General features: G+C 31.8%; 1 protein-coding gene across 9 annotated transcripts in view; it reads left to right on the forward strand.

Moving 5' to 3' along the window:
* Positions 1–24834, forward strand: part of Cd36 (CD36 molecule (CD36 blood group)) — a 91582-nt gene that overhangs the window by 61793 nt on the left and 4955 nt on the right. For 6 of the 9 annotated variants that reach the window (XM_071613482.1, XM_071613479.1, XM_071613486.1 and 3 more), the window contains 12 exons: positions 1970–2058; positions 2517–2726; positions 12242–12402; positions 13916–14063; positions 14459–14638; positions 15927–16018; positions 17936–17982; positions 21025–21094; positions 22128–22315; positions 23003–23121; positions 24049–24122; positions 24639–24693. In XM_071613482.1, coding sequence (XP_071469583.1) covers positions 2607–2726; positions 12242–12402; positions 13916–14063; positions 14459–14638; positions 15927–16018; positions 17936–17982; positions 21025–21094; positions 22128–22315; positions 23003–23121; positions 24049–24122; positions 24639–24693 — 1254 coding nt within the window. In that variant the 5' untranslated portion in view covers positions 1970–2058; positions 2517–2606. The remainder of the gene's footprint in view (positions 1–1969; positions 2059–2516; positions 2727–12241; positions 12403–13915; positions 14064–14458; positions 14639–15926; positions 16019–17935; positions 17983–21024; positions 21095–22127; positions 22316–23002; positions 23122–24048; positions 24123–24638; positions 24694–24834) is intronic. The other 3 variants (XM_071613490.1, XM_071613483.1, XM_071613488.1) reach the window with 1 other exon arrangement.

Raw genomic sequence — 24834 nt, forward strand, 5'->3', positions numbered from 1 at the left:
AATTACATTAGTGAATTTTGTATCAGACATAACTTTCCAAAAGAGATTACTAAATCTTTGAGTTAATATGAATTTATGTAAAAACAATATAAGTTCACAAAATTGGAATTGGATTTAATATTTGGGGCCTCAAAAACTCACAGGTTCTTACAGAGCTTCTCCTAAAGCTTTTTAAGGGTGAGAAAGGACAGATGCAGGAATGGAGACCAAGTGAGGAATGAGGGCCTCTGGGTTATTACCACTGCTATGTGAACATAGTCACTAGGCTTTTTGGTCTTCTGTAAGGACAGAGTGAAGAACCATTTCAGCTACTGAGGTTGAAGACTGCTGATGGTGCCTTAGATCTCTTAGATCTACAAATGATGAAACCGAAGTGTCAAGAAATTAAGTGGCTTGCCCATGGTCACCTAGCAAGAGTGGAGAGTCAGTCTTTGGTTGATTCTCCAGTCTCCTAATGCAATTGCACAAGATTGGATTCCTCTATTTTGATTGTTGCTTATATATAATTTACAAATATAATTATTGATTTATAGCTTATAAAACACCAGAATGATATTTTCAATTTAGCAAAAAAAATCAGTTGCTTAAAATATTGTTTCAAGAAAACTTTAAGTGCTTCACCATTTTACTTTGCAAAGGATATTCTATTTTGATAACATTCAGTCCTTATGAGCCTTAAGTAACTCATTTCATTGCATTATGACAACCTTGATTAAAGCCATAGGAGGTAGATTATTGTATGAATTGAAAGAATAAGGAAAGCTATTCTTCCCATTCCCTCCCCCAAACAATTACTAAAAATCCAGCTTCACTTGTTCAGTGAGACATAAAATGCCACCATAAAAACAAATCACTTGTTTAGGAATGTGTTTCCCATTTGCTTTGGAATAAACTTGTGGCACTAACGAATTATTCAAGTGTCTTAGTCACGAGGGTCTAAGGGTGAATGAGGTGCATGATTCCTATGGTTTACAACATGAGTATCCAAGGTATGAGGAGTAGGTAAAGGGAATTCCCAAGAGGTAAAAAAATAATTAAAATGCCAAGAAAAAAAATACCATTTCTATTTCTCCATTTGGGGGAAATGTCTTATCTCTTTCCATTATGTTCTTAGCTGCACAAGGAATATTATTTTTAAAACTAAATGAACACCAATGAAATCATAAGTGATTCTTCTGTTGCAACAAATATGTGAAGGGAAAACCTGAGACCATGACAAAACATACTTGTTATTGTTAATATGATGCTGGCAAAAGTACTGTGTGCCTCTCTGTTTGTCTGTAGCCTTTGTTCTATTGGCATCTATGCTTGCCTTGGCCACCTGCATTTGAAGTATATTTGTTAAAAGCCACAAGGCACATTCTGACTGTACATCCGTGACAGTTCAAGTACATCATAAAAAAATGCCATTATAATCAATATAACTCAAATAAAATTCTTAATCAGAAATGATATATTCTTATTAATTTTTTACAACAGAATCCACTTATCCATAAATTGTTTCCTTCTCATTTTTATATAATAACCAGATACTGTGTAATGATACCATGAACAAGACTGACAAGGTGAAATCCATAAAAATAGTAAAAATAGTTGATATTAATAGAATTTGTGTGAAACACCACATATGACAAACAACATTGTATTTGAATATATTAAAAAATCTCAGATTAGTAAAATGCCTGTCATTAAAATAAGACATCGTCTACATTTTGTGTATTTTAAATTCATCCTTCCTTTGGTCTATTCAAAAGTCATTAACAATAAAATTAAAAACAAAATGCATTTTAAATAATTTAATGTTTTCCACACTGTTTATAAGATAAAAATTTCAAGAATAAACTCAATGTACATGTAAATGTGACTTTCTTTTAACAGTTATAATTATGGTGATATTAGAGAGCTTCCTAGTATTAATTATTTGATAATATACTTTCCTATACTTACCAATACTTTCTTGTTTTAACAGGTATTTTATAATGATTAGAAGTATCGATTCTTTCTGCTAATCACCAGGTGATTTCCTGTAAAACCCATATCTTGCTGTTTGTGAATAAGGTATATTCACATCTGTTACCATGTGTGGGTTAACATTCAGATAGAGAAGACCTCAGTTCAAGCAAATTGAGTGCAGGAGAATTCCTAGTAGGGTGGAGAGGGCTGTGTTTGGGTGCAGAAGATATAAAGGGTGAGGTTATCAGTAAGCATCTCAGGCTGAGGGAAAGTAGTGAGGGTAGGAGTGCATAAACACAGTTCTCCTAGACTTTAGTAATCAGCCATAGGAAGAAAACTAAAGAATTTTGAAGAAATGTTCTAACATTATTACGATCATTGGTAGGTAGGTAGAAGGCAGAGAAGAGAGAAGACTTAGAAATTCAGTTTGGTAAAACTAAAAGAAAACAATTTATTTTGTTTATAGATAGCAAAGTCACATTTAAATTGTGTGTTTTCTTTGTACTTTGATCTTCTTGTGCTGATATTTAAGCTTCTGTTTTATGATCTCTTTCTAATGATAGAACCACACCTTGTATAAAACACCTTAATCATACCTGAGAGTTTAAAAGAAAACAGGTGCTTAACCTCAATTCTTCTCCTGCACAAGAAAAATGGGCTGTGACCGGAACTGTGGCCTCATCACTGGGGCTGTCATTGGTGCAGTCCTGGCTTTGTTTGGAGGTATTCTAATGCCAGTTGGGGATATGCTTATTGAGAAGACGATTAAAAAGGTACAAGTAGTCTAATTTTATTAATTTATTTTTTTTGCCATTCCGATTCATTCTGTCTCTTTCTCTCTTTTTTTGGCTTTGGGCCCTTGTTTTATGTTTCATGGTAACTGGTAATATTGTGCCTTCAACATGAAAGTAATTGACAATTTCTGCAACTCTACATGATAATGTGACCATGAATAAAATGTGACAATTATTCAACATGAATACATTTCTATCTTAAATTTAAATATTATTTCTGATAAAACTGTAGGTACGTAGGTTAGTAGAAATAATTGTTTTTAATTATGTACAAAGTCATGTTTACATGCTTTTGAATGAGAAAAAAAATTAATGTTGTAGGGGGATATTTATCAAGATTAATACTGAATTTTGGTTAATACTGAGAAAAGTGAATTATATATGTGTGTTTGTATTTGTAAGCATTATGTTTATGATTGAAGAAGAAATTTTTTGGTAAACTGGTGAAGTACAGCTTTTTATAGTAGTATTATTATCTCAAGTATTTCCTATTTACAAAAGTTTATATTTGACTCAAAGTATAATACTGATTATCTCAAGTATTTTCTATTTACAAATGTTTATATTTGACTTAAAGTATTTCAGGAAAACATTTCTGGAACATGTTATATATGTAGGAAAATCTCAGATATATCAACAAACTGTAGTTTTAACTAAAAGTAGAGGGATTTGGTCAACAGGATTTGCACAAATATCATCTGCTACCCTAATTCATTCCAAGTAGCCTCAGACTTACCAGAAATTTTAATTGATGGAAATCAGAATAAGAGAAAGCAGATCTGCATAAATCCTTAACCAGGTATGGCAAAGGTAAATGGCCTAAGGAGTTTGGAGATGGGGGTTAAAAAGACATTAAGCTGTCAAGAACAAGGTAAAAAGAAGAAGGGACCTTTGTGAACTCAGGACTTCTGTGCTGCCTGAAGGCATGAATGTTTACTGGAGGTGAGCCTGTGGGGCATAATGCTGGCCAACTCAGAGCACTGGCTTCAGCTTTCTTCCTGGCTAGTATCCTGGTGACCTAGACACAGGGTTAGTAAGTGTGGTGCACAGTGTAGAGAAATGGGAGTTGAAATAGGTTAGACTTATTCATTTATTCTGAAATGTGTGATATTGCCCAGACCTTCATCTCTCTCATACATGCATTCATGTTTAGCATCCTAAAATACCAGGAATATAAACAAATATCATTTTGTTTCCCTGATGCATTGACTTAATTGACAACCTGGAAACTGATTTCAAATATAGTTTACTCATGACAAGAAGTTACTTTGACTTCTCTTTAGCAAAAAATGCTAACTGCTTTAAAGTTAAAAGCAATCTCTCTGTACTATTATCAATGTTGTCTTATTATAAAAATAGGGCATTTTTTAAGATAATTCCTATATTTGCATTCTATATTTGTTTAATGATAATTTGGTCATTAGTATCTCTTATATTGTAAACAAACTGCAGATATTTAGCCTCATGAGTTTAAACATTATGTGAATATATAATATATACATTATATTGTATATAAACATATTATTATAAATTGAACCATATCCTGTGCCTTGGAATTCCTAGTTTTCTTGGTAGTATTTTTTTTTCTTTTTTGATCAGGAATTGAACCCAGTGGGTCACTTAACCACTGAGCTATATCCCCAGAGTTTTGATTTTTTTTTTTTTTGAGACAGGGTGTTACTAAGTTGCTTAGGGCCTAAGTTGCTCAGGCTGACTTTGAACTTGCAATGTTGATAGTACTTTTGATATAGGCCAATGAGACTGACAGGTGTTGGTGATGCTAATTCCGTGTCACTGTTGTCTAACAGTGACACGGAATTAGCATCACTCCAATATACAGTCTGCTCCATAATCTGAGCTTTTCACCTGGATCTTCTGCTAAAATGGAATTAGTGTCTATGTTGGATTATGATTTATCTTTTGGAAAATTTTGGAATAAAAAAGTCTGTCTCCAATGTAAGGTATTTTAGACTAAGACTGTTTTCCTTATATATTGACCAATAGCTGAGTATGGATCAACTAATGTTTTTTTTTTTTTTTCTTTGTGAGACAAAATGAGTGCATATACTCTTGAATGACATGTGAGTGCTAGCAACTATTTTAGGTTAATTATTTAGAATTTATTTCTAAGTTCATAATGATTAATCATGAGACTTCTGTGGCATCAAAATGTGCTTTTGTATGATTGAAAGAGTAAAATAAATTTTATCTCAAGTTTAAGATATAACTAGAGTTTGCTTTTTCCACCTGAATATTTATATCTTTTAATTGTAATATCAAGTTCATTTATATTTAAACTACTGATACTGTTGGGAAAAAAAAAAAACACAACACCACCTGAACACCTTACATAAAGGTCAGTGGAAAATTGGGTAAATGATAGTTTTGATGATGTATTATTTTGGAAAACAGGTTGAATAGTCCTGCAGTCAGGCTTCGATTATTGGAATACTTTTGTTGTAATTGTTTATTCTCTCAATTATCATATGGCACACAGCCACAGATTTATTTTATTGTTTGTCAACATTTCTTATGTGTATTACAAATGTTAAAAAAAATCTTGGAAATGAAAGGAAAAATAAATCAAATGAAACATTTTTTAAAAAAGAACTTACAGGAAAACAGATAAGAGGAACCTGTGATATTCTAGTATTAAATTATGTATAATATGGAAAATAAATATTATTTAGAAAGAGAAATCTGAGTATTCGACAAATGTCAGGAAGAAAGTGGAACTGAGTTGGATTTTGAAGAAGTACCCACCAAATTTTGAATGTCCAAAGAGGATTGAAGCAAAGGTGTCAAAAGGCTAATTAACAGTATGGAAAAAAAATGTGTGGAAATGCAACTAGATACAGTGATGAGGGAAGCAGGTAGCAGATGTGACAGGATTAGAGAGGTGATTGGAAAAGCAGTTTGGGATTAGATTTATCTTTGAACATAAGAATATTTAGTTGATGATATACTATAAAATGGTAGTTGATGTATTTTTTTTAAAGTAAGATGTAACAAAACCTGTGTTATTTAGGGATTGATATTGTCAAATGTCGAGCCTTTTTTTTTTTTTTTTTTTTACTTAGTGTTAAATGAATCTTTATAGATTTGAGGTAATATTACCCATTTTATAAGTAAAAATCCTTACATCATTTGGCTAGCTGAGTTGGTAAAGTTGGTTTCCAAACATCAGCAATCTAAGCCTAGATAATACATAGTCATTTATGCTATGCTTATACAATAAAAAGGGTTGTAAAGTGAGAAGACCAAAGAGAGGAAATAAGAAAAAAAATATGACATGGCCATTTTTTAAGGAGAATTTAAGATTCTTTTTTATAAAGATATTTGAATAAAAGGTCCAATACAAAACCAAAGGCACTCCGGTCTACTGTAGTGAAGTACATAATGAAAACTTGTGTATGATGGGATGCAATAGAAGTTTGGAATAGAGAGAGTAGAACATAAATAAGAAACCAGAGTCCAGTTGAGTTAATAATAATAGAAAAATGTACCTCAGAAGAAATGTTCAACAAGTGGTTTGATAGGATCAGTCTATATTTCAAAGGTCAGATCTCTTGATCATTGCTATTGCAATCACAGACAGAAGACTAAAAACTAGATTTATTTTCTAGAGAGTTTGAGCATAAAAAAGCAGAATTAAAGATGTTTTTACATAGAGGCAGGAAGACAAAAGCAGAAAAAAAGAAGTGATTTTTATATAAAGAAATAGAAACAATAATATTATTTCTTAGAAGTTAATGGGAAACCAGAACTCAAGGAAAGACAGAATAAAATGTTTTCTGGATGATGGAAGTTAAGGAAATAATGGTTGGAACATGGTCAACAATGATTTTGAAATAACAAAGGGATGAAATTAAGAAATAGAGTACTTTTCCTTCTTATTTTTGAAATGAATGTTATCTGTGCAATCTTTTACAAGTCAAAATGGAGAAATATGAATGTAAACTTGAGGAGGAGGTACTGAACTGAAATTGGATGGAAGACTTAAGTTTCAAAGAAGGATCGAAGGCTAGTTTACCTTGTATGCTCACTCCACATCCATAGACTAAGATCCATCGTCAGTTTCCCCACAGTGATCAAGGTCTGTGGCACATTAAAGGATAAGATAGATTTGCTCTCAGGTTCCTATGTGAGCACACTGACATTACCAATGTTAGTTGTTAAAATAAGCTGTGCAGCTCAGGAGGCTGCTAGTGGGAAGGCCTGGGCTTAGCAAGTATGAACTCCTGGGTTCAATCCACAGCCCTCCAAAAAAGAAGCTAGGATTTTTAATTTGTTAACATAAGATTGTTTCATTTTTTTCTTTTCAGTTTACAAAACTAATTTTAAAATTATATTGGACCTATGTATGTCTTTGTCATATAGTACAGGCCAAATCTCTGAATGTTCCTAAGGCAGGGATTCAGAGATTTGTTGTTATTTCACAATTATTTAAGAAATTTTAGTACTGGTAACTTCTTATTTATCATCAAAACTCATTGAATACTATTCATTTAGTTAATAGCAAATTGAGAAAGCTACTAATGCACAAGTATCATTTTGAAAAAGATTAAAATGTTGGACTGAAAAAGATCAGAAAATCATCTTCCATTGTTTGGTAAAGCATAGAGTTGGAGTTCTATGATAGTTCCCTTATTTAAAAGATGACACTCTGACACTGTTATTTGAAGTAGCCTAAATAGTACAGAAATATTATTTCTATTTTATTTTTGCTCTTTATTTCCAAAGGATAATTTCTGGAGACTTCATGATTTTTATAGCTATAATTTTTTCAACCAATGTTATTTAGTATAATCCCTGATAGATTTGTGTGGAGCTAGTAGGTATATGCAATCTTTTTAGACAGACTAAAAGTCAAGAGCAGGAGCTTCCATGAATGTACAGACTATCAAAGCACTTTAAAAAGTTCAAAGTTCTGCAACCCATTTGCAAAATTTAATACTTGATATTGTTATTCACGAAACATTTTATCATTATTTTATAACAGGTAATTTTAAATAAATTAATTTTCTGATAAACTATAAAACATCAAGAAATATTAAAGACTTCTATTAAAAGACTAATGTTCAATTATTACTTAATTCAATTTTGCAATCATTTACTTTCCCATTCTTGAAAGTAACCCTCCAATAGCTTGTTTAAAAATTCCTTAGGATAAAACAAATTGGTTATTTATATATTAGAAGGACTAAACTTCTGAATCAATAGTCATAGAATTTTTCTGTTACTTTAATAAAATATAATAATAGTATTTCTAGACATGATAGTGTGTATTTTCACAGTATCATAAAGCTCAAATGTCTGAAGTATTAGTTATTGAAGATGATTTTGTATTATATTTCATAACTAGAGGAAACAAGAAATATCTAAAAATTTTTAAATTCATACAATAGCATAGAAAAAAGATTAAACAGTATATATCTATAAAAATATACTCTACTATCTTTTACCAAATTTTATTCTGGATTTTAATTGATGCTTTCTAAAACTCAACTCTCAGCACAACTATTGCTAATATTATAATTCATAGTCTTTCAGGTTGCACTCATAATGAATAAATGTGAAACATTTTTTAAATGAGAAAATTTTGCTGTTTAGGCAGTTAATGAGTAAATTTCAGTAGTGGGTAGGAGGATGGAGGCTATTTTCAGTATGTATCTGCTCATCCAGGAAGTGTTTATTTTAATGAAGAGGGAATAGATATAAAATAATTATTAGCAGAAAGAAGTGTCCCAGGACATTTCATGACTTACTGGCAATGGATTAGGCAATAAATACTACTAACCAAGTGGTTAATGCAGTGTGGGAACTAAATGATAGAGTTGTCCCTCTATAGAGTAAACTGGATTTCCATAATACTAATAGCTAGCACTTATTGAATGTCTGCTAGGGCCTGACACTATCCTAAATGCCTACATTTATTAATCAACTTGTAAGGATAAATGTATGTTTAAATCATATGAAAAAGTAGTCATCTTGTTTTCACTTTCAAGAATAAAATGTGAAATATGGTTCAAACTAATATTATTATCCTCACTTTATAAATAAGGAAGCTGTGTTACAAAGAAATTAAATAAGTGGCCCAATTTAAATGGTTAAGTTTCCAAACTGGATAAGACTTCTAGCATCTAGTTCTACAGTTTAACCATTTCACTCTATGCTTTTAAAAAAAGTCACTACAATGTTAGAGCAAGGTAGATGCAGCAAGAGTTTAACTCATAGGTTCAAATCTGCTATATGTACTTTGTAACATCCTTGAGAAATGAAACAACATGTTTTCTGCCTTTATGCTGTATGTACTCCACATAGGAATAAGGCAAGAACATTTTAATAATTATGTTAAACCTGCCAGTTATGTCAAGGAGTTTTCATGCAACAGCAACAATCAAGTGGGTATATAGGAGATATTACTATCCCAAACATCTGCTTTCAAATTAGCACAGAAGAATAGAAGTTTCAAGGTCAATGGCTTCCAACACAACTGGAGATCATGCATTGTGAGAATGTCCAAGTTAGAATCTAGTCCCTGCATATTTAACCACAGCAGCAAATACTGACTTAACTAAGTGAGGGGATCTTAAATTATATTTCTTTTCCTGTGTACATGGTTAAGAGTGTTGTCAAATTTAGTGAGATATTTCCAAATAGGCTAGATAGTCCAATCCAGTTTAATTTAAAACCATACTTTTTAATTCACAAAGGTCATAAAATATCTTCTTTTAAAATTAGAGGAATACGTAGCATTCTTGGCATTCAATAAGCAGATATACAGTTTTATAATACATATAATAGTATTAGCATCTGAGGAACACCATTCCTATTTTGCCTACTCCAGTACTTGTCTTTGAGATTTCCATTATGCCATGACTTGTTCAAAGATTGGAATGAAAAGACCTGATTTCTTCATTATCTGCTACAAAGTTGGCATATGACACTGAACTACGCATCTATTTTGCTTGGATCCATTTTCTATCTTTGAAAATTAGATGGTTGTACACTTAAAAAGTGGAAATGAAAACATTGAATTATCAGTTGTTGTGTTTCAACTTTTCCATTATTAAAAAAAAAAAAATCTCCAGAAACAAGTCAAAATGACTTACAGCCTTTAAGAAAAAGGCATAATACACTTCCAGTGTGTTTTGGGACTTAGAGGCACATAGATTAAAGATAGGGAGGCATTCTTTCCTACCAGACACATTCTGTCATAAGCCCTTCTCAATTCCATAAAAACTGAGTTCTTATCATTAAGGACTAAAATACACACCTTGAGAGTCACATGATGATAGATATTGCCTTTGGCCTTAAGTTTCATATAGTGTGTGAATAATCTTGTGTGTTTTCTCCTTTCATATAATCTTTGTGGAAACTGAAAACTGCTCATTTTCCTGTTTTAATAGTTTTTAGTTTCAACATTGACAAATATCTTTACATTTAAAAGAGCAGTCATAATTTATGTAATTTTTTTTCCTTAATATTTGAGCATGCTATGGAAATAAGCCTTTTGGAGAACAAACAAAAAGTTCCTCAAGGACATTTTGTTGTAAAAGCAGTAGAGATTTTAGAGTCACTTTAGCAACTCTTGTTCCCAGAGTATGTGGATTGCAAAAGCACAGATTTCGTAATTGCATTTTAACTGGATACCCAGTTCTTCTCTAAAGAATTCCCTTTTTCCCTGCATTAAACACCATAATATCATGTAGATGTAGAAGCTAACTTAACTTCTACCAATTAAGTACGGATAGTGACAGAAAGAAAAAAATAAAAAGCCAGTACTAGCATGATGTACAATAAGACTAGTATAAAGGTCAAAGATCAGGATCTTCACAGGATTATGCCACAGTTTGCCTAGGTTACCCCTCAAGCCAGCTCCATGGTTTTTCAGAGCCTCAGTGCACTTTACTGGAAAATGTGATAATATCCATTGTTCTTTCCTGTTATTCTATGAAAGATGCTTCCAGGTGAAGGAAAAAACAAAATAGGTCTGATCGTTCCTGAGTCCCTAGGTTCATTTTCTATGAAGTCTTTTTCTTCCTCTTCCTCTTGCACACTAAGGTAAACTGGAGTTCTTGAACCAGGTGCATTCTTCCCCAGGCGCTTCCTTGGAAATGCTACCAGCTATAAATGACTTTGTTCACACTGGTTGCTGCAGTTTCATAGACTTCCAGCTCTGGGAAGGAAAGATGAGGAAGGAAACTGGGAGAAAATCTTGGTAAAGTCTCTTCATCTTACAGACAAAGAAAAGGACACTCAAGCATTTGGTGACTTTTCACTTAGTCCCAAAGCTCTGAAAGTGAGGAACTAGGTTTCTTTATTATTATTATTATTATTATTATTATTATTATTATTATTTATATATTACAGCTGAATGCATTACAATTCTTATTACTCATATACAGCACAATTTTTCATATCTCTGGTTGTATACATAGTATATTTACATCAATTCCTGTCTTCATACCTGTTCTTTGGATAATAATGATCATCAATAACCCCATGCCCCCTCCCTTCTCCTCCAACCCCTCTGCCCTATCTCTATTCCACCCATCCTTCTGCTGCTCCCAATCCCACTGTGAATCAGCTTCCTTATATGAAAGGAAACATTTGGCATTTGTTTTTTGGGGGGAATGGCTAACTTCACTTAGCATTATCTTCTCTAACTCCATCCATTTACCTGCAAATGCCATGATTTTATTATAGGGTTTCAAAATTCTGTCCTTGGCATATTTTCTACATGACTCTCTTCAAAATTAGGGATATCAATTATTAAAAAAATTTCATACACAAACAGGGCATCTTCTTGTCTTGTTCTTCAAAAACTAGTAATCTAATAAAGAAGTATTATGCAGCTATAATTTTTGGAGACATGAATTAATGCATTACTACAAATATTTTAAAAGTTGGGGAGGTCATATTCAGCAAGTCTTTGAAGAGGAAAAAATTCACATTTGTGTTTTTCATCCATAAGTACTTATTTATTTAATAAATGTTAAGTCACCATCCCATTGGTCATCTAACATTTAAAGGGAAAAAAGCTTTCAATACTACTAGATTTTCTCAATTTTTCTTTTTGCCTCCTCGGTATAGCTACTTAGGGGAAGAATATTCAACCTAATTAATAATTTTTGGGGACAACTTTAATAAAACATGCTTAATAAAATGTGGTACCTAGTGTTACAATATTGTACAGTGTCACTATAAAACTTACCTTAAAATCAACAGCCATGGCTTCTGTATCACTCTGATTCTCTTCCTAAAGGTTAACTAAATAAGGTTACTGTAGTATGTTGAAAATATTCTAGCTGAAAAAAAAATACAAAAATATCTGGCTGCAAGAGTGTGATAAAGTTGCAAAGGTCCTCGGGAGTAAGATGCTTGGGAGTGGTCCTTTTATTCTTGCTGCCTAAATGTTATAAAGGAACTTCCAGAAGTGCTATTTATATACTACAATGAAATAACTCAAACTTGTTTTCTTTTCTTAGGAAGTTGTCCTTGAAGAAGGTACAACGGCTTATAAAAACTGGGTTAAAACAGGCACAGAAGTTTACAGACAGTTTTGGATCTTTGATGTGCAAAATCCACAGGAAGTGGCAGTGAACAGCAGCAACATTAAGGTTAAACAAAGAGGTCCTTACACATACAGGTGAGTGAGTCCCTGCACAGGAGGGGCACTCTGACCTTGAGCGTGAATGCTGCTGAGAAGGTTCCCACCTGATGTATTCCATTGTATTGAGGTTGACTTATTTTCAAAGTATATTATTGCTACCTGCACAAAATACTAATCTAGGAATTTAATGGCTATATTTTGAAAAGGTGGAATAAAGAGCCTTTAACCTCTTTAATGGACAACCAGGGGATGTGTTAGATAAACTTGCTTTGCTAGGGGAAGCAACAAGGGAGATACGGAGAGGAAGAGTTGAGTTTAAAGTTAAATTTTATGAACAATAAACTCCTCCTTGTATAACAATTTTAAAAGGATTCCTGATCAACTACAGGTTATCTTTTCTCATATCACCAAAATGGAGTCTTTTTTTTTTTTTTTTTTTTTTTTGCTTGCCTTGAATGACTTAATCCGAAAAATACTGACTTCTTTTTTTTAAAAAGTTACTACTTTGCAAGTCTTCTATATTGAGCTAAATGTGCTTCTGTATCAATTATACCCTGAATCTAGTTGAAATCAGAACTATCAGAAGATGTTTCTCCTAAACAGAACCAAAGACTTACTTGTCTAATGGCTTCTAAAGTGAACTTGATAAAACATTGACATAATATGACATCGGTCAAAGCATGAAATTGCCTGGATCAAGACTTAATTCTAGTTCAACAAACACCATCTCAATGAATACTGTAATTCCTTCAGGCTATTTTGAGATTCAACATAGATCATTTTTAAAGTTACCTTTGGCAGGAATACGAAGGAAGAAGTCTTGGGAAAAATCCATAACAGATTCTTTCCCTTGACCTTATTAACTAACACTTTCCAAAACTTAGGATTTTTTTTTTTTTTTAAGTAAAATAATAGAGTAATGTTCTTATTGAAAGTACATTCTGAAGGCAGGGCTCAGTTTTAAGGATTTTCCTCTTAATGACTGCCATCTACTGGTATAATCTTACAAGTACACTTCAATTTGGATAAGACCCTTCAATTGGGATCACAATTATTTTGGTATTTTTTCAACTACTATATATCCACAAATGCTCCTAAAATTACAGTAGCTTGTTCTTAAGTAATAATTTATACTCAAGTTTTAACATAATTATTTGGGAGAAAATGCATTACTTGTAATTTTGACTTGGGTACTGTTAAGTTTTTATATTTAAAAAATATAAAAATACCATTCTCAAAGGAGAATAGAGCTCTGAACACATATCTTTAATATATCTGTACAGAGATTTTAATATATCTTAGTATCTTATTTTGAGCCCTCTTGAAATAATGTGAGCCATTAATTTATTCATGAGGAAATAACAAAATACTTCTGATTACTTGGCTGGAGACTCTACTCTGGTTAATTTATCTTTTAAACAGCATTGTTCAGCATAATTTCTGACATATTCTATGGATTCAAATAGTGTGTGTTGAATAAGTAGCATTTGACATCTAATGATCACATGAGATAGTTTCTTTAAATCTTGCTTATGTCTGCTTGTTTCAGAGTTCGTTTTCTAGCCAAGGAGAATATAACTCATGATCATGAGGACAACACAGTCTCTTTCGTTCAGCCCAATGCTGCAATCTTTGAACCTTCACTGTCAGTTGGAACCGAGAATGACACATTCACAGTTCTCAATCTGGCTGTAGCAGTGAGTAGACAGACAACAACTCTGGTTATGCTGGGTCCTGGAGTATTTGAAACAATCTCATCTTTGAAATTATCATTAGATTTTAGTCATTTAGCCATTTTTATGAAAACATAGTCTTCTGTTATTTAGAATGGACTTATGGTCATTTGTAAAGATGAAAAAATCATAACAAGTGGAAATGGAAGACTGCTTAAGCATATCATGAATCAAACATCAAACAAGGGCTTAACTTGGAATGTTATCTTATGGCTGGCAATGAGCTAGAGAAATTACACTTTTAGGCCAGGCAGGATTTAGCAATAATTTTAGACATAGTTTAAGAAGTTTTATTCTAATAACGAATTCATTTATTTGTTAGAATTATGTGCCTTAAATGATGTTTGTTATTTTTTTAGGCTGCACCCCATATCTATCAAAATGCATTTGTTCAAGTGTTGCTCAATTCACTTATCAAAAAGTCAAAATCTTCTATGTTCCAAACCAGAACTTTGAGAGAACTGTTGTGGGGCTACAAGGATCCATTCTTGAGTTTGGTTCCATACGCTATTACTACCACAGTTGGTGTGTTCTTTCCTGTAAGTATTCAATATGAATGGCATGTTGTTATATTTTAATTATATAAATATATATGTATGTGTATGTGTATGTATATATGTGTGTGTGTGTGTGATATATGTCATTGGCAAAGTATAGTTTAGTGTATTAGCCCTCTTCCTGACCTGGGAATATAAATCCTAAGTTTTTCATAAAAGTATCCCTTTCAGATGGCTTCAGTTTTCTAGTTGGAAAATTTACTTAATTTAATTAACTTTAAGAGTTTCTATTTTTATAAATATATAATTTTATTTAAATTTTTTATTGCAACTCTTTTCACAAAGTCAAGTTCCATGCTGTATTCTTGCATTTAATGATTTATCCTGTTACTCTTAAAACTTAATTAAAAACTTGTCTTATTGAAATGTGCAAATTCAGGCTAGGTCAGTATGCCTTATTTTAGTGGTTCACAAATATCATGAAGTGGCAGTCTGGAAATTAAGAAAAACATTTGGACTCAATGGTTTGTTTAGTTATAGGATGATGGTTTAAATTGCTGAAAGAATAAACTGTCTTGAATTGACATTTTGTCTTATTTAGCACTATATGTGAACATTATATTTTTCAGTTCTTTAGTGTTGTTTTACTTTTACACAGTGTTTAGGATTGCAAAGTTATATGTCAAATAAATATCAATGTAGAAAGCCTTAAGGAATCAGGGATTCAATTATTATTTGAACTCAAAAGACTCAGAACTCTTTCCTTGGCTATTTTTAAAATTTGTAGTCTGATCTTTAATAAATGGTGACTAAAATGATAAAGAGATTTCATGAAGATAAAAGGTAGACCATGAAGAGGGAGGAGGGGGAGATTATAGGGGCTTGAAATTAATCAAATTATACAAATATGCCACAATGAAACACAATATTTTGTATAATTAATATGCACTTTTTCTAAAAATCAAAAATTTTTTTAAAACTCTAGAAAATCTATCTTTGTTCTTGGAATTTTTATTTAATGAGCACTCACTTCAACATAATAGGAATGGTCTCATTGGCTAAATTATGACACAGAGGGCTTGAGTTTGTGTCACATAAGCTTCTGGTATTTATTTTCTTTGTCTCAGCATTTTGAACTTATTTCTAGGTAGTTTTTGGATTCTACCCTTTAAAATATTTAACTCTTATAATTTAAAAACTTTATTGCATGATATAAGCAATAATATTGTGAATTACCACTATTTAAGAAATGTGCAAGTAAGTCACTTACATATAACTTGGAAATATGACTTGTTCTGCAAGTAATTTTTTCTTGGACATATTTTTTCAGTACAATGATACTGCTGATGGAGTTTATAGAGTCTTCAGTGGAAAAGATAATATAAGCAAGGTTGCCATAATAGACACTTATAAAGGTAAAAGGTAAGTTTCTGGGTAAATTGTGTGTGTGTGTGTGTGTGTGTGTGTGTGTGTGTGTGTGTAGTTACTAGGGTACTACTCTAAGGCAGGAGTGGTATTTAAGGCAGAGGACTCAACTTGTGACCCCAGTGGCAGCTGTATATCAGCCCTAGAAATTACCGTTCTGCCAGGTATTAGCCCATCAAATATGAGAACTGCAGGTTCACAGCAAAGCAAAGCTTGTGCTGTTGAACATCTGCACTGCTTAGTTTGGTTTGCCTTTATGCACAGGTTCTCTTATATAAAAGAAATGCACAGGGACTATTATCATCTCTGCTACATATCCAGCATTTTTGTGTACCCATACAATGAGATAATCATAACTGAAAAGAAAAATCAATACATTAATTGGTAGTCTAGTGAAATAGTTATAAAAACATTAAAATATATTCTAAGTGTGTCAAATAAAAATTGTGCATTTTAGTGACATATCCTAAATGTGTCTATATAGACAGAAACTTAATGAATCTATGCAAAAACTATTTCCTCCTGCTAACAATCTTGAAATGATTTCTATAAGAAAGGTAAAATGAGCTAAACCAAACTGAATGCAAGAATGAATTTAAGTACAGTGCTAGAATTTGCATATTAAATGCAGAAATATCTTTGAAGTAGTAAGAGAACAACTTCTGATAATAATGCACAGCTTCTTAAGTGCATTATTTCCCTTCTCCGGTCTCCTACAACCTCATCCAAAGGAGTCATATTTTTTCATATGTGTAAAATAGAACCCTAAAAATATCAGGTGAGCAAGACTTTTCTTAAAGTTTATAACTGTACTTTAGACCAATTATTTCCTGAAAAAATAAGCAAAACTGAAAGACATTACATGTTTTTATTAATTATTGCCTAAAACTGGATTGTTATCTAATACTGCATGCAATAGTTAAATATTTACTAGTGTAGTACCTCTTTCTTCTAAAGAGTTCATAGTTACATCTTTTCATACCAAAGTCCAGTGGAGGAAAACAAACACTTCTAAGTATTTATTCTAGGGGAAATCACCAACTGATGTTTACATTTTGAACAATGAGCATTTCACTATTGACAGTTAATTAGTACGACTAATTAGATTAAGAATTACCCATTAATTTAAGACTATAGGGTTGATCTAACTCCTCATGACAAGACCAAACATTATTAACATCATATTATGTTTAAAATTAAAGAAAAATGGCTTGTGTTGACATCTCAGTAGATAATGAGTGGGAAAAAACAAAATTTTTTCCATCACCAAAAGTATGCCTACAGATGGAGGGAAATTATTATTCCTATTTTTCTATCACATCCAGAGCTTTCTCTAGCTCTTACATAGACATTAATACATAAACTAGTAAACACTATCCTACTTTAATGCCAATCTATGCAAGTGTTATAATGAGGAAAACATAAAAATTGAATATTTACATGTTTTGAATTCTTTGTATCCAAACATCTGCTTCTTTTCTTTCCCCTCTTCTGCCTCATAATGGGCTTTCATTAGTACCCCTTTAATGTTTTCCTCCTCTTCAGTATGAATACCCAATAAGCAACCAAATATTTATTTATTTTACTAGAAGGAAAATTCCCTAAGTAGAGATCTATATTTCTGAAAAATGTTTTTCAATGTTTTCTTTTAGAACTATAACTATTCCAAATAGTTTCTGATTAACTAGGCATCTCAATTTATTTATAACCTGGCCACTGATGGTATTTTATTGCAATAAGCTTGAAAGATTTGAACAAAATGTGAATCAAATGAATTAGAACATTTCTTAAACTTTTCATTTGTCACATCTTAATTTTCATTATGTTAGCAGAGGTATTGAATCCTAGTAGAAAAAGTAACGCAAATAAGGTGTTCTCTTTAAATATTTGTTCAATTTCTCTCTTATTCTTAAGGAATCTCTCCTACTGGCCAAGTTATTGCGACATGATTAATGGTACAGGTAAGAACACTTATGATAATAATCACCATGAACCCAATTCACCTGCTTGCACAATACAGCCCCAAACCTACACTATTCTGAAGGTTAAGGGTGTGTTTACTTGTCTTCTAGTCCCCAAAAAATAATTCAGTCTCTATTTTTATGTGGGTTTAGTAAGTGTGTGTTTAACATTATGATATTTCTGAAGATTAACTGCAGATGATTAGTTCTTACTGCATTACTAGGAAATGTTTGCTTTGTAAAACCTGTACTTACTGAACTCTTATCCTGGCAATGGAAATAAGTTGCTTAAAATGAAAAAGAAAAAAAAAAAACAGGCTTATAGACATAGTTAATTTTGAGACCTTTTCCAAATACCATAAAGATAACAGAATTGAAAAGAAATTAACATAATTACACATGGGAAAACACTCTTCTCTGAGATTCAGAGCTGAACGAGAGAAGCTGCAGAACTGAACCATCTATTTTGGATGTCAGAATAGGAGAGCAAAGAAAAAAATAACAAGATTAGCTATTAACCTTAAAAATATGTTAAAAATAAGTTCAGAATTAGAATGGGAGAAAAAATTAAGAACTTTGAGGTTTTGTTAGATTTGGATAATTATTTTCCTGAAGAAAAGAAAAGTACACATTTGACTTAGTCTAAGTGCCCTTCAACAGATGTTTGAATTAAGAAATTGTGGTTTAAATGCACAATGGAATGGTGCTCGGCCATAAAGAATGACTTCATGACATTTACCAGTAAATGCATGGAAGATTATGTTAAGTGAAATAAGCCAACCCCCCCAAAATCAAAGGTCGCATGTGTTCATTAATATGCGGAAGCTAAAACACAATAAGAGGGTAGGGAAAGAACAGAAGTTCAGCACATTAGATAAAGAGGAATGAAGGGAAGGAAGGGAGGATAGGAATAGGAATGTCATTGGAATTAATATGACATAATTTTCCCATGTACATATGTGAAAAAACCTAAGCAAATCCCACCATCATGTACATCCACAAGAATGAGGTTCTAATTAGAATAAGATAAATTTGCATGTACAATTTTATCAAAACAAAATAGAAAAGAAAATTTTTAAACAATGGGAATGAAATACTATGAGGTGATTAAAATCAGGTGAGTTTATCTGCTTAGAAATACATGCAAAATGTTTACAAAGCAGGCAAGGGAATGCACTATAGGAAAATGATAAAGACAAAGGAAATTATGTAAAAAGGAAGCACCAGAGCTGTTTACTTTTCCAAAGGTATGACTGAATTTTGCATGTTTATTAAAATCTTATAAGGGAAAAAATCAGCAAAAGCACTATTGTATTTTCTTTGTAGGATTTTAGGCCTTGGAAACAATTCTAAGAGTATTTCTACAAATAAACAGACAAGTGCCTTAACACTACTAACTTTAAGAGTTACCAACAGAATACTTAGTCATTTAGGACTGAGAGAAATGCACTAAACTGCTCCAAAAGAAGAAAGAATCCTGTATGGGTTTAAGGGAAAAAAATCATTAAACAATTCTGTCCAAAGCAAGCAGAGGATAAGTGTAACAAAAGGAAGCAGAGGTCAGATGACTTGTTAGTGACAATGACAATTGTGAAAATTAGGCATGAAGGTAAAGATATGGAAGCAGAAAATAGACCAAGAGCAGAGGTAGTTTGGTAGAGGGAGGGGACATACTGAATGAAATAAGGATGCCCATGTGTTTTCATCATGCTTAAGTAGTACATCTCCTACCTTCAGTAAGTTTGAAAAGACAAAGTGAAAATAAGATCCACATTTAGAACATTTCTTTTGGGGAAGAAAGGTAAGCCACCTTATGATCATCATCGTACAAGGTGATTGTTTAGTATAGTTATGGCATATTTTCAATGATATTTCAGATAATGATTTTTAAAGTTTTTCAATGTATTTTCTTTCAATTGTGAATGAACTAAAAGACAGCTGTAGGCTATGCCCTATAAAGACCAATATGGGGATTTTAAACTCTAATATCCTGTCCTCTGAATGCCAGGATCAAGCAGTGACCATAGTATCATTGTAATTTTGTTATAATAGAATAGACATTATGATTGCTGTATGTATATAGGTGACTCTATGACTAGTGTGATTCTGCAATCTGTACAATCAGAAAAATGAGAAATTATACCCCAATTGATTCAAATGTATAAATTGCCAAGATCATTGTAATGTCATGTGTAGCTAATAAAAAAAAAAAGTCACATATAACAAGAGCATCAGTGAAGGATAACAAGGTCATAGGGTTTAAAATTTTGCCAGAAAAAGAACCTGGAATGCATAATTGAAGGATGAGTTTAAACATTTTAGAATGCATGCATTCACTGGTGCTCAAATTGGTAATATTTTGGAAGTAACTGGAGGAGTTACCTAGTTATTTCTTCATTTAGTCAGTGAGTGCTATGGATTATAATCATAGTTATGGAATTCAATAAACTCAAACAATGCCTATTTAAATTTGATGGATATGTTTTGAAAGGATTTGCAAGAAACACTAGTTAGAGAACTTAGTGGTCTTAAAAATATTAATCAGCCATTAGTACAAATGAATGAATCGCAAGTAAAAACAAGAACAATGACAATATAGCTAGAGTTCTAAATAAACTTTATCCAAAAAAAAAAAAGCCACTCTGGTGATGAATAAGGGCATTTCAGAAACCACATAAAAATCACAACTTTTACATCTGATTTTACCATTTTTTAATTTTATACCTATGAATGCACATGATATGCAAATTTGTTGAAAAGGATAGCCTTTAGCCACATGCAGTTTTCAAGCACTCAAACTATAGCTAGTATTATTGAAATGTTAGTAAAAATGCACACTGGAACTTAAATGAAAATGTTTTTTGACATAACGGTTCAAAGCAAAAGTACATGTTACTTTTTTTAAAGTTACTGTAGTATTAGATAATTTTTACATAGGTGATTTATAATCCTTTCCATTGACTATGCTAGAATAGAAGTTTCTAGATTTTTCTAGAATGCATGTTAATCTAATCGCTTGCCACTGGATTTATTTTTAAATAGATGCAGCTTCGTTTCCACCTTTTGTTGAGAAGACTCGAATATTGCAGTTCTTTTCCTCTGATATTTGCAGGTAAGAGAAAGACATCAATGTATGTCTGAAAGTCAGACATAGTTTCCCAAATGATAAAAATGAAGGTCAGGAAACCCTTACCTAATAATTGTCATTTGTAAAAATGTATTTAAGGAATTTTTTCTTGATTTAATAAATGCAGCATATGGCATTCATGATGTTTAACTCTGCAAATATCCTTCTATACACTTCCACTTATAATAATTTTCTTTGCCATTTCTAAGACCTAATATGCATTTATTTTTAATAACATGTCTAAAAGGATATGTCCAGTATTTCTAAAGAAGATACAGCTATCACAAATTTATTTATAAATGGCTATCCTCTGCCACTACAGCATCTTTTCAAATTGGTGGGGGCTCAATTCATGCCCCACAAGCACTGGAGCCCATGCATGTCACTACCTTTGAATCTCAGTCCTATCCCTAAGGACTGAGACTGTGGGCAGATCTTTAACATCTCTAAAACAGTCCTATCTCTCAGAACAATGAGAGCAGTGTTTCTTCACACAGGGTTATTGAGTATTTGAAGGAATATTTATGGAGATCTTCTACATTTCCTAGGGTGCTGGTGGATGCTTGTCAAATGCTAGAGATCTATGTGTGCATGCACATGAACATGACTCACTAAATGAGTGGCTTTTCTCAAGATTTAGTTTTGAAAGATAGAAATTTCACTTAATTTACATTGGGTACAAATAATGAATTCTGAAGTTATAAATATTTACTCTCTTGGAGAAATTTACTATGATAAATATATTTGATATAAATATTCTATGGTAGTTCATAAGCAAAATTTGCCCTAAATGTCTAAAGCTTTTGAGAACAAAAGAATATTTCACACTCAGGTAGTGAATTCTTAAATGTCTTAAAACTTCAAGAAAACTTTCTTTTAATAATTTTAAATTCTAAAAAAAAATTAGAGTATCTGATATTTCTAAATTAAAGCATGAATATAAACTAAAATAAAGAAATAATAAATCTTCAAATGTGCCTATTTTGATAAAAATAAAGCTATTTTTATCACTGTTTAGGTCCATCTATGCTGAATTTGGATCTGAAATTGACCTGAAAGGAATCCCTGTGTATAGATTTGTTCTTCCAGCAAAGGCCTTTGCATCTCCAGTTGAAAATCCAGACAACCATTGTTTTTGCACAGAAAAAGTTATCTCAAAAAATTGTACATCCTATGGTGTTCTAGACATTGGCAAGTGCAAAGAAGGTATGTAAATGTGCTCAGTGTCAGGCTTCATGATGTAACTGGCAATATTCCTTAAGTAGAAATTTTGCCTAAACTCCCTTTCTATCCCCAATTTAACATTAAAGACAGTGATGATGGCAGAATGTAAGTGTTGGTGACAGGGAATGTTGGTCTTGGTTTCATGTGATTTTTGAGGCCTCAATTTTATTTCAGTGTTGCAAAACTTAGTTATTGAGGGGGTTCATAACCTGTGCTGCTTTTAAGTTATCCATGCGTTATTGTTCTTTCTCCTAGAAATGATAAATAAAGGTAAATGTGTTTTCAGTATGTCTCTAAAGCAAGAATTGACAAAACTTCTGGATCATATTCTTCATACTATCATGACTACAAAGGAAGAAAGAAAAATTATTCCTAAATCCTAGGTCCATTGATCTATTACTGCTCAAACATGAAAAAAATATAAGTTGAAACTTTGTGATTAACTGCTGAACTTTGCATATTGAAAATTGACATCCAAAGAAGAACTGAGTAGTAGGATGGTTTTATTTTTGTAGAATAGTAACCTGATGTACTTTTCTTTTACCCTTGAGCTGTAATCCATGTTCAAAACCAACTATGTAGTTTTTAATCTAATAAAGATTTTTAAAGAAATATTTTCTGAGTGATATAAGAAGAAATTTACAATTGATTCTAAAAACTTGTTTTCAGGTAAACCTGTGTACATCTCGCTTCCTCATTTTCTTCATGCAAGTCCTGATGTTTCAGAACCTATAGAAGGCTTAAGTCCAAATGAAGAAGAACATAGTACATTCTTGGATGTTGAACCTGTAAGTATATATATTATTCTTAAAAAATGAAAATTATCTCCGTCACATATCGAGCATACTTTTTGAATCATTCTTAATTACTGAAACCTAATTTCAGTAAAAGTTACATTAACTTCTTCCTATTGCACATAAATGTCAAGAAAATTCAATTTGAGTTTCAGCATATGGAACTTCCTAAGCCTTTTGAATGTTTCCTAGGTCAGGAATACTATTAATGAAAATAAGATTAATTGACTGATAAAAATTAAATATACATATATTTTAACTATTTTATTCTGATACCATGTCTTTCTGCAGGCCTTCTATAAGAAGTCAGTGTATTCTATGAGGGATTAATATGTTATGAGTGTACTTCCTGTCAAGAAAAATCTAACAATTCATGTAGCACACAGTTTTAATATTTGAATTATTTTAGACTTTTTTTTCTTCCAAATGTTAAAGGAGGGCTGGGGATATAGCTGTGTCATACAGCAATTTCCTAGCATGTGAGAGGCTTTGGGTTTGCTCTTCAGAACCCTCCCCAAACAGATGCATGGATTCTGACCAAATATATTTGACTACACATAGTTCAGGAATTAAAAATTATATAAGGTCTTCTACACTTTGTTAACACTGCTATTGTTTTTTTTTTGCAAAAACCATTTTAGGTAAATATCATAAAACTAAAACCTTGATATAAGGTTAGACAATAAAAATGTGTATATGAACACATGTATATGAAAATTATGTAGACCCATAACTGCATAAACACATTCTATGTGTATTTATATATTGAATATTTAGGACCAATTGATTTTTTACAAGATTACAAGATATTTTTTTCTTTAAATTCTTTTAAAAACTTTTCTTTTATCATAGGAAAAGTGGATTTTGGATATTATAAGAATGTCTTTAAAACAATTTGGTAATTATTTGTTCTCCTTTTAGATAACTGGATTCACTTTACAATTTGCAAAACGGCTACAAGTCAACATATTGGTCAAGCCAGCAAAAAAGATTGAGTGAGTCTTTGATAAGATTAATTATGATTTGGAGCATTGTCTTGAAAGAATATGAGTAAATTTATAAAAGTGGAAAGAATATCAAATATTGACTTCTCTTTAGCTTCATGTCATTATATATTAACTATTAAATACTTTGGATATATTCTCTTACAATTCAGACTAATACCTACAGTTTATTGAGATGGTATTTACATATTTTGTAAACTTCTGATTGTGAAATGAAAGGCCCCACCACAAAAATCCAATTATTCCTGTGACAATAACTTTTAAACAACATTTTACTTCCCTGAATAGAACTTGTTGAAAAGAAAAATGAGTACTTCGGAAATTTTTAATTATGAGTTAAAAGTCTGAGGAACAACTGTGTTAAAATTTAAGTGATTCATTGTAGAGACCAAAATCAAGAAACTTAAGCTGCCCTGGCATACTGGTTATTTCTGAAAATTGATGCTAGTAGTTATTATCAAATAGATTGACATATATTTTAATAATTATTTCCAATGTTTATTACAGCGCATTAAAGAGCCTGAAGAAAAATTATATTGTGCCTATACTTTGGCTTAATGAGGTTAGTATGTTCATTTATTAGTCATTAGCAGTCAATTTATTATGTAAAAAAGCTTTTGATGTTTCAAAATTATGTTTACATAGTGTTTGAAGTTGTAATCCCATTGCCCATATGGATGAATTTGCACTTAATTGATGATGT

Source organism: Marmota flaviventris, chromosome 1 (assembly GCF_047511675.1).
Source record: "Marmota flaviventris isolate mMarFla1 chromosome 1, mMarFla1.hap1, whole genome shotgun sequence".
Lineage (NCBI taxonomy): Eukaryota > Metazoa > Chordata > Mammalia > Rodentia > Sciuridae > Marmota > Marmota flaviventris.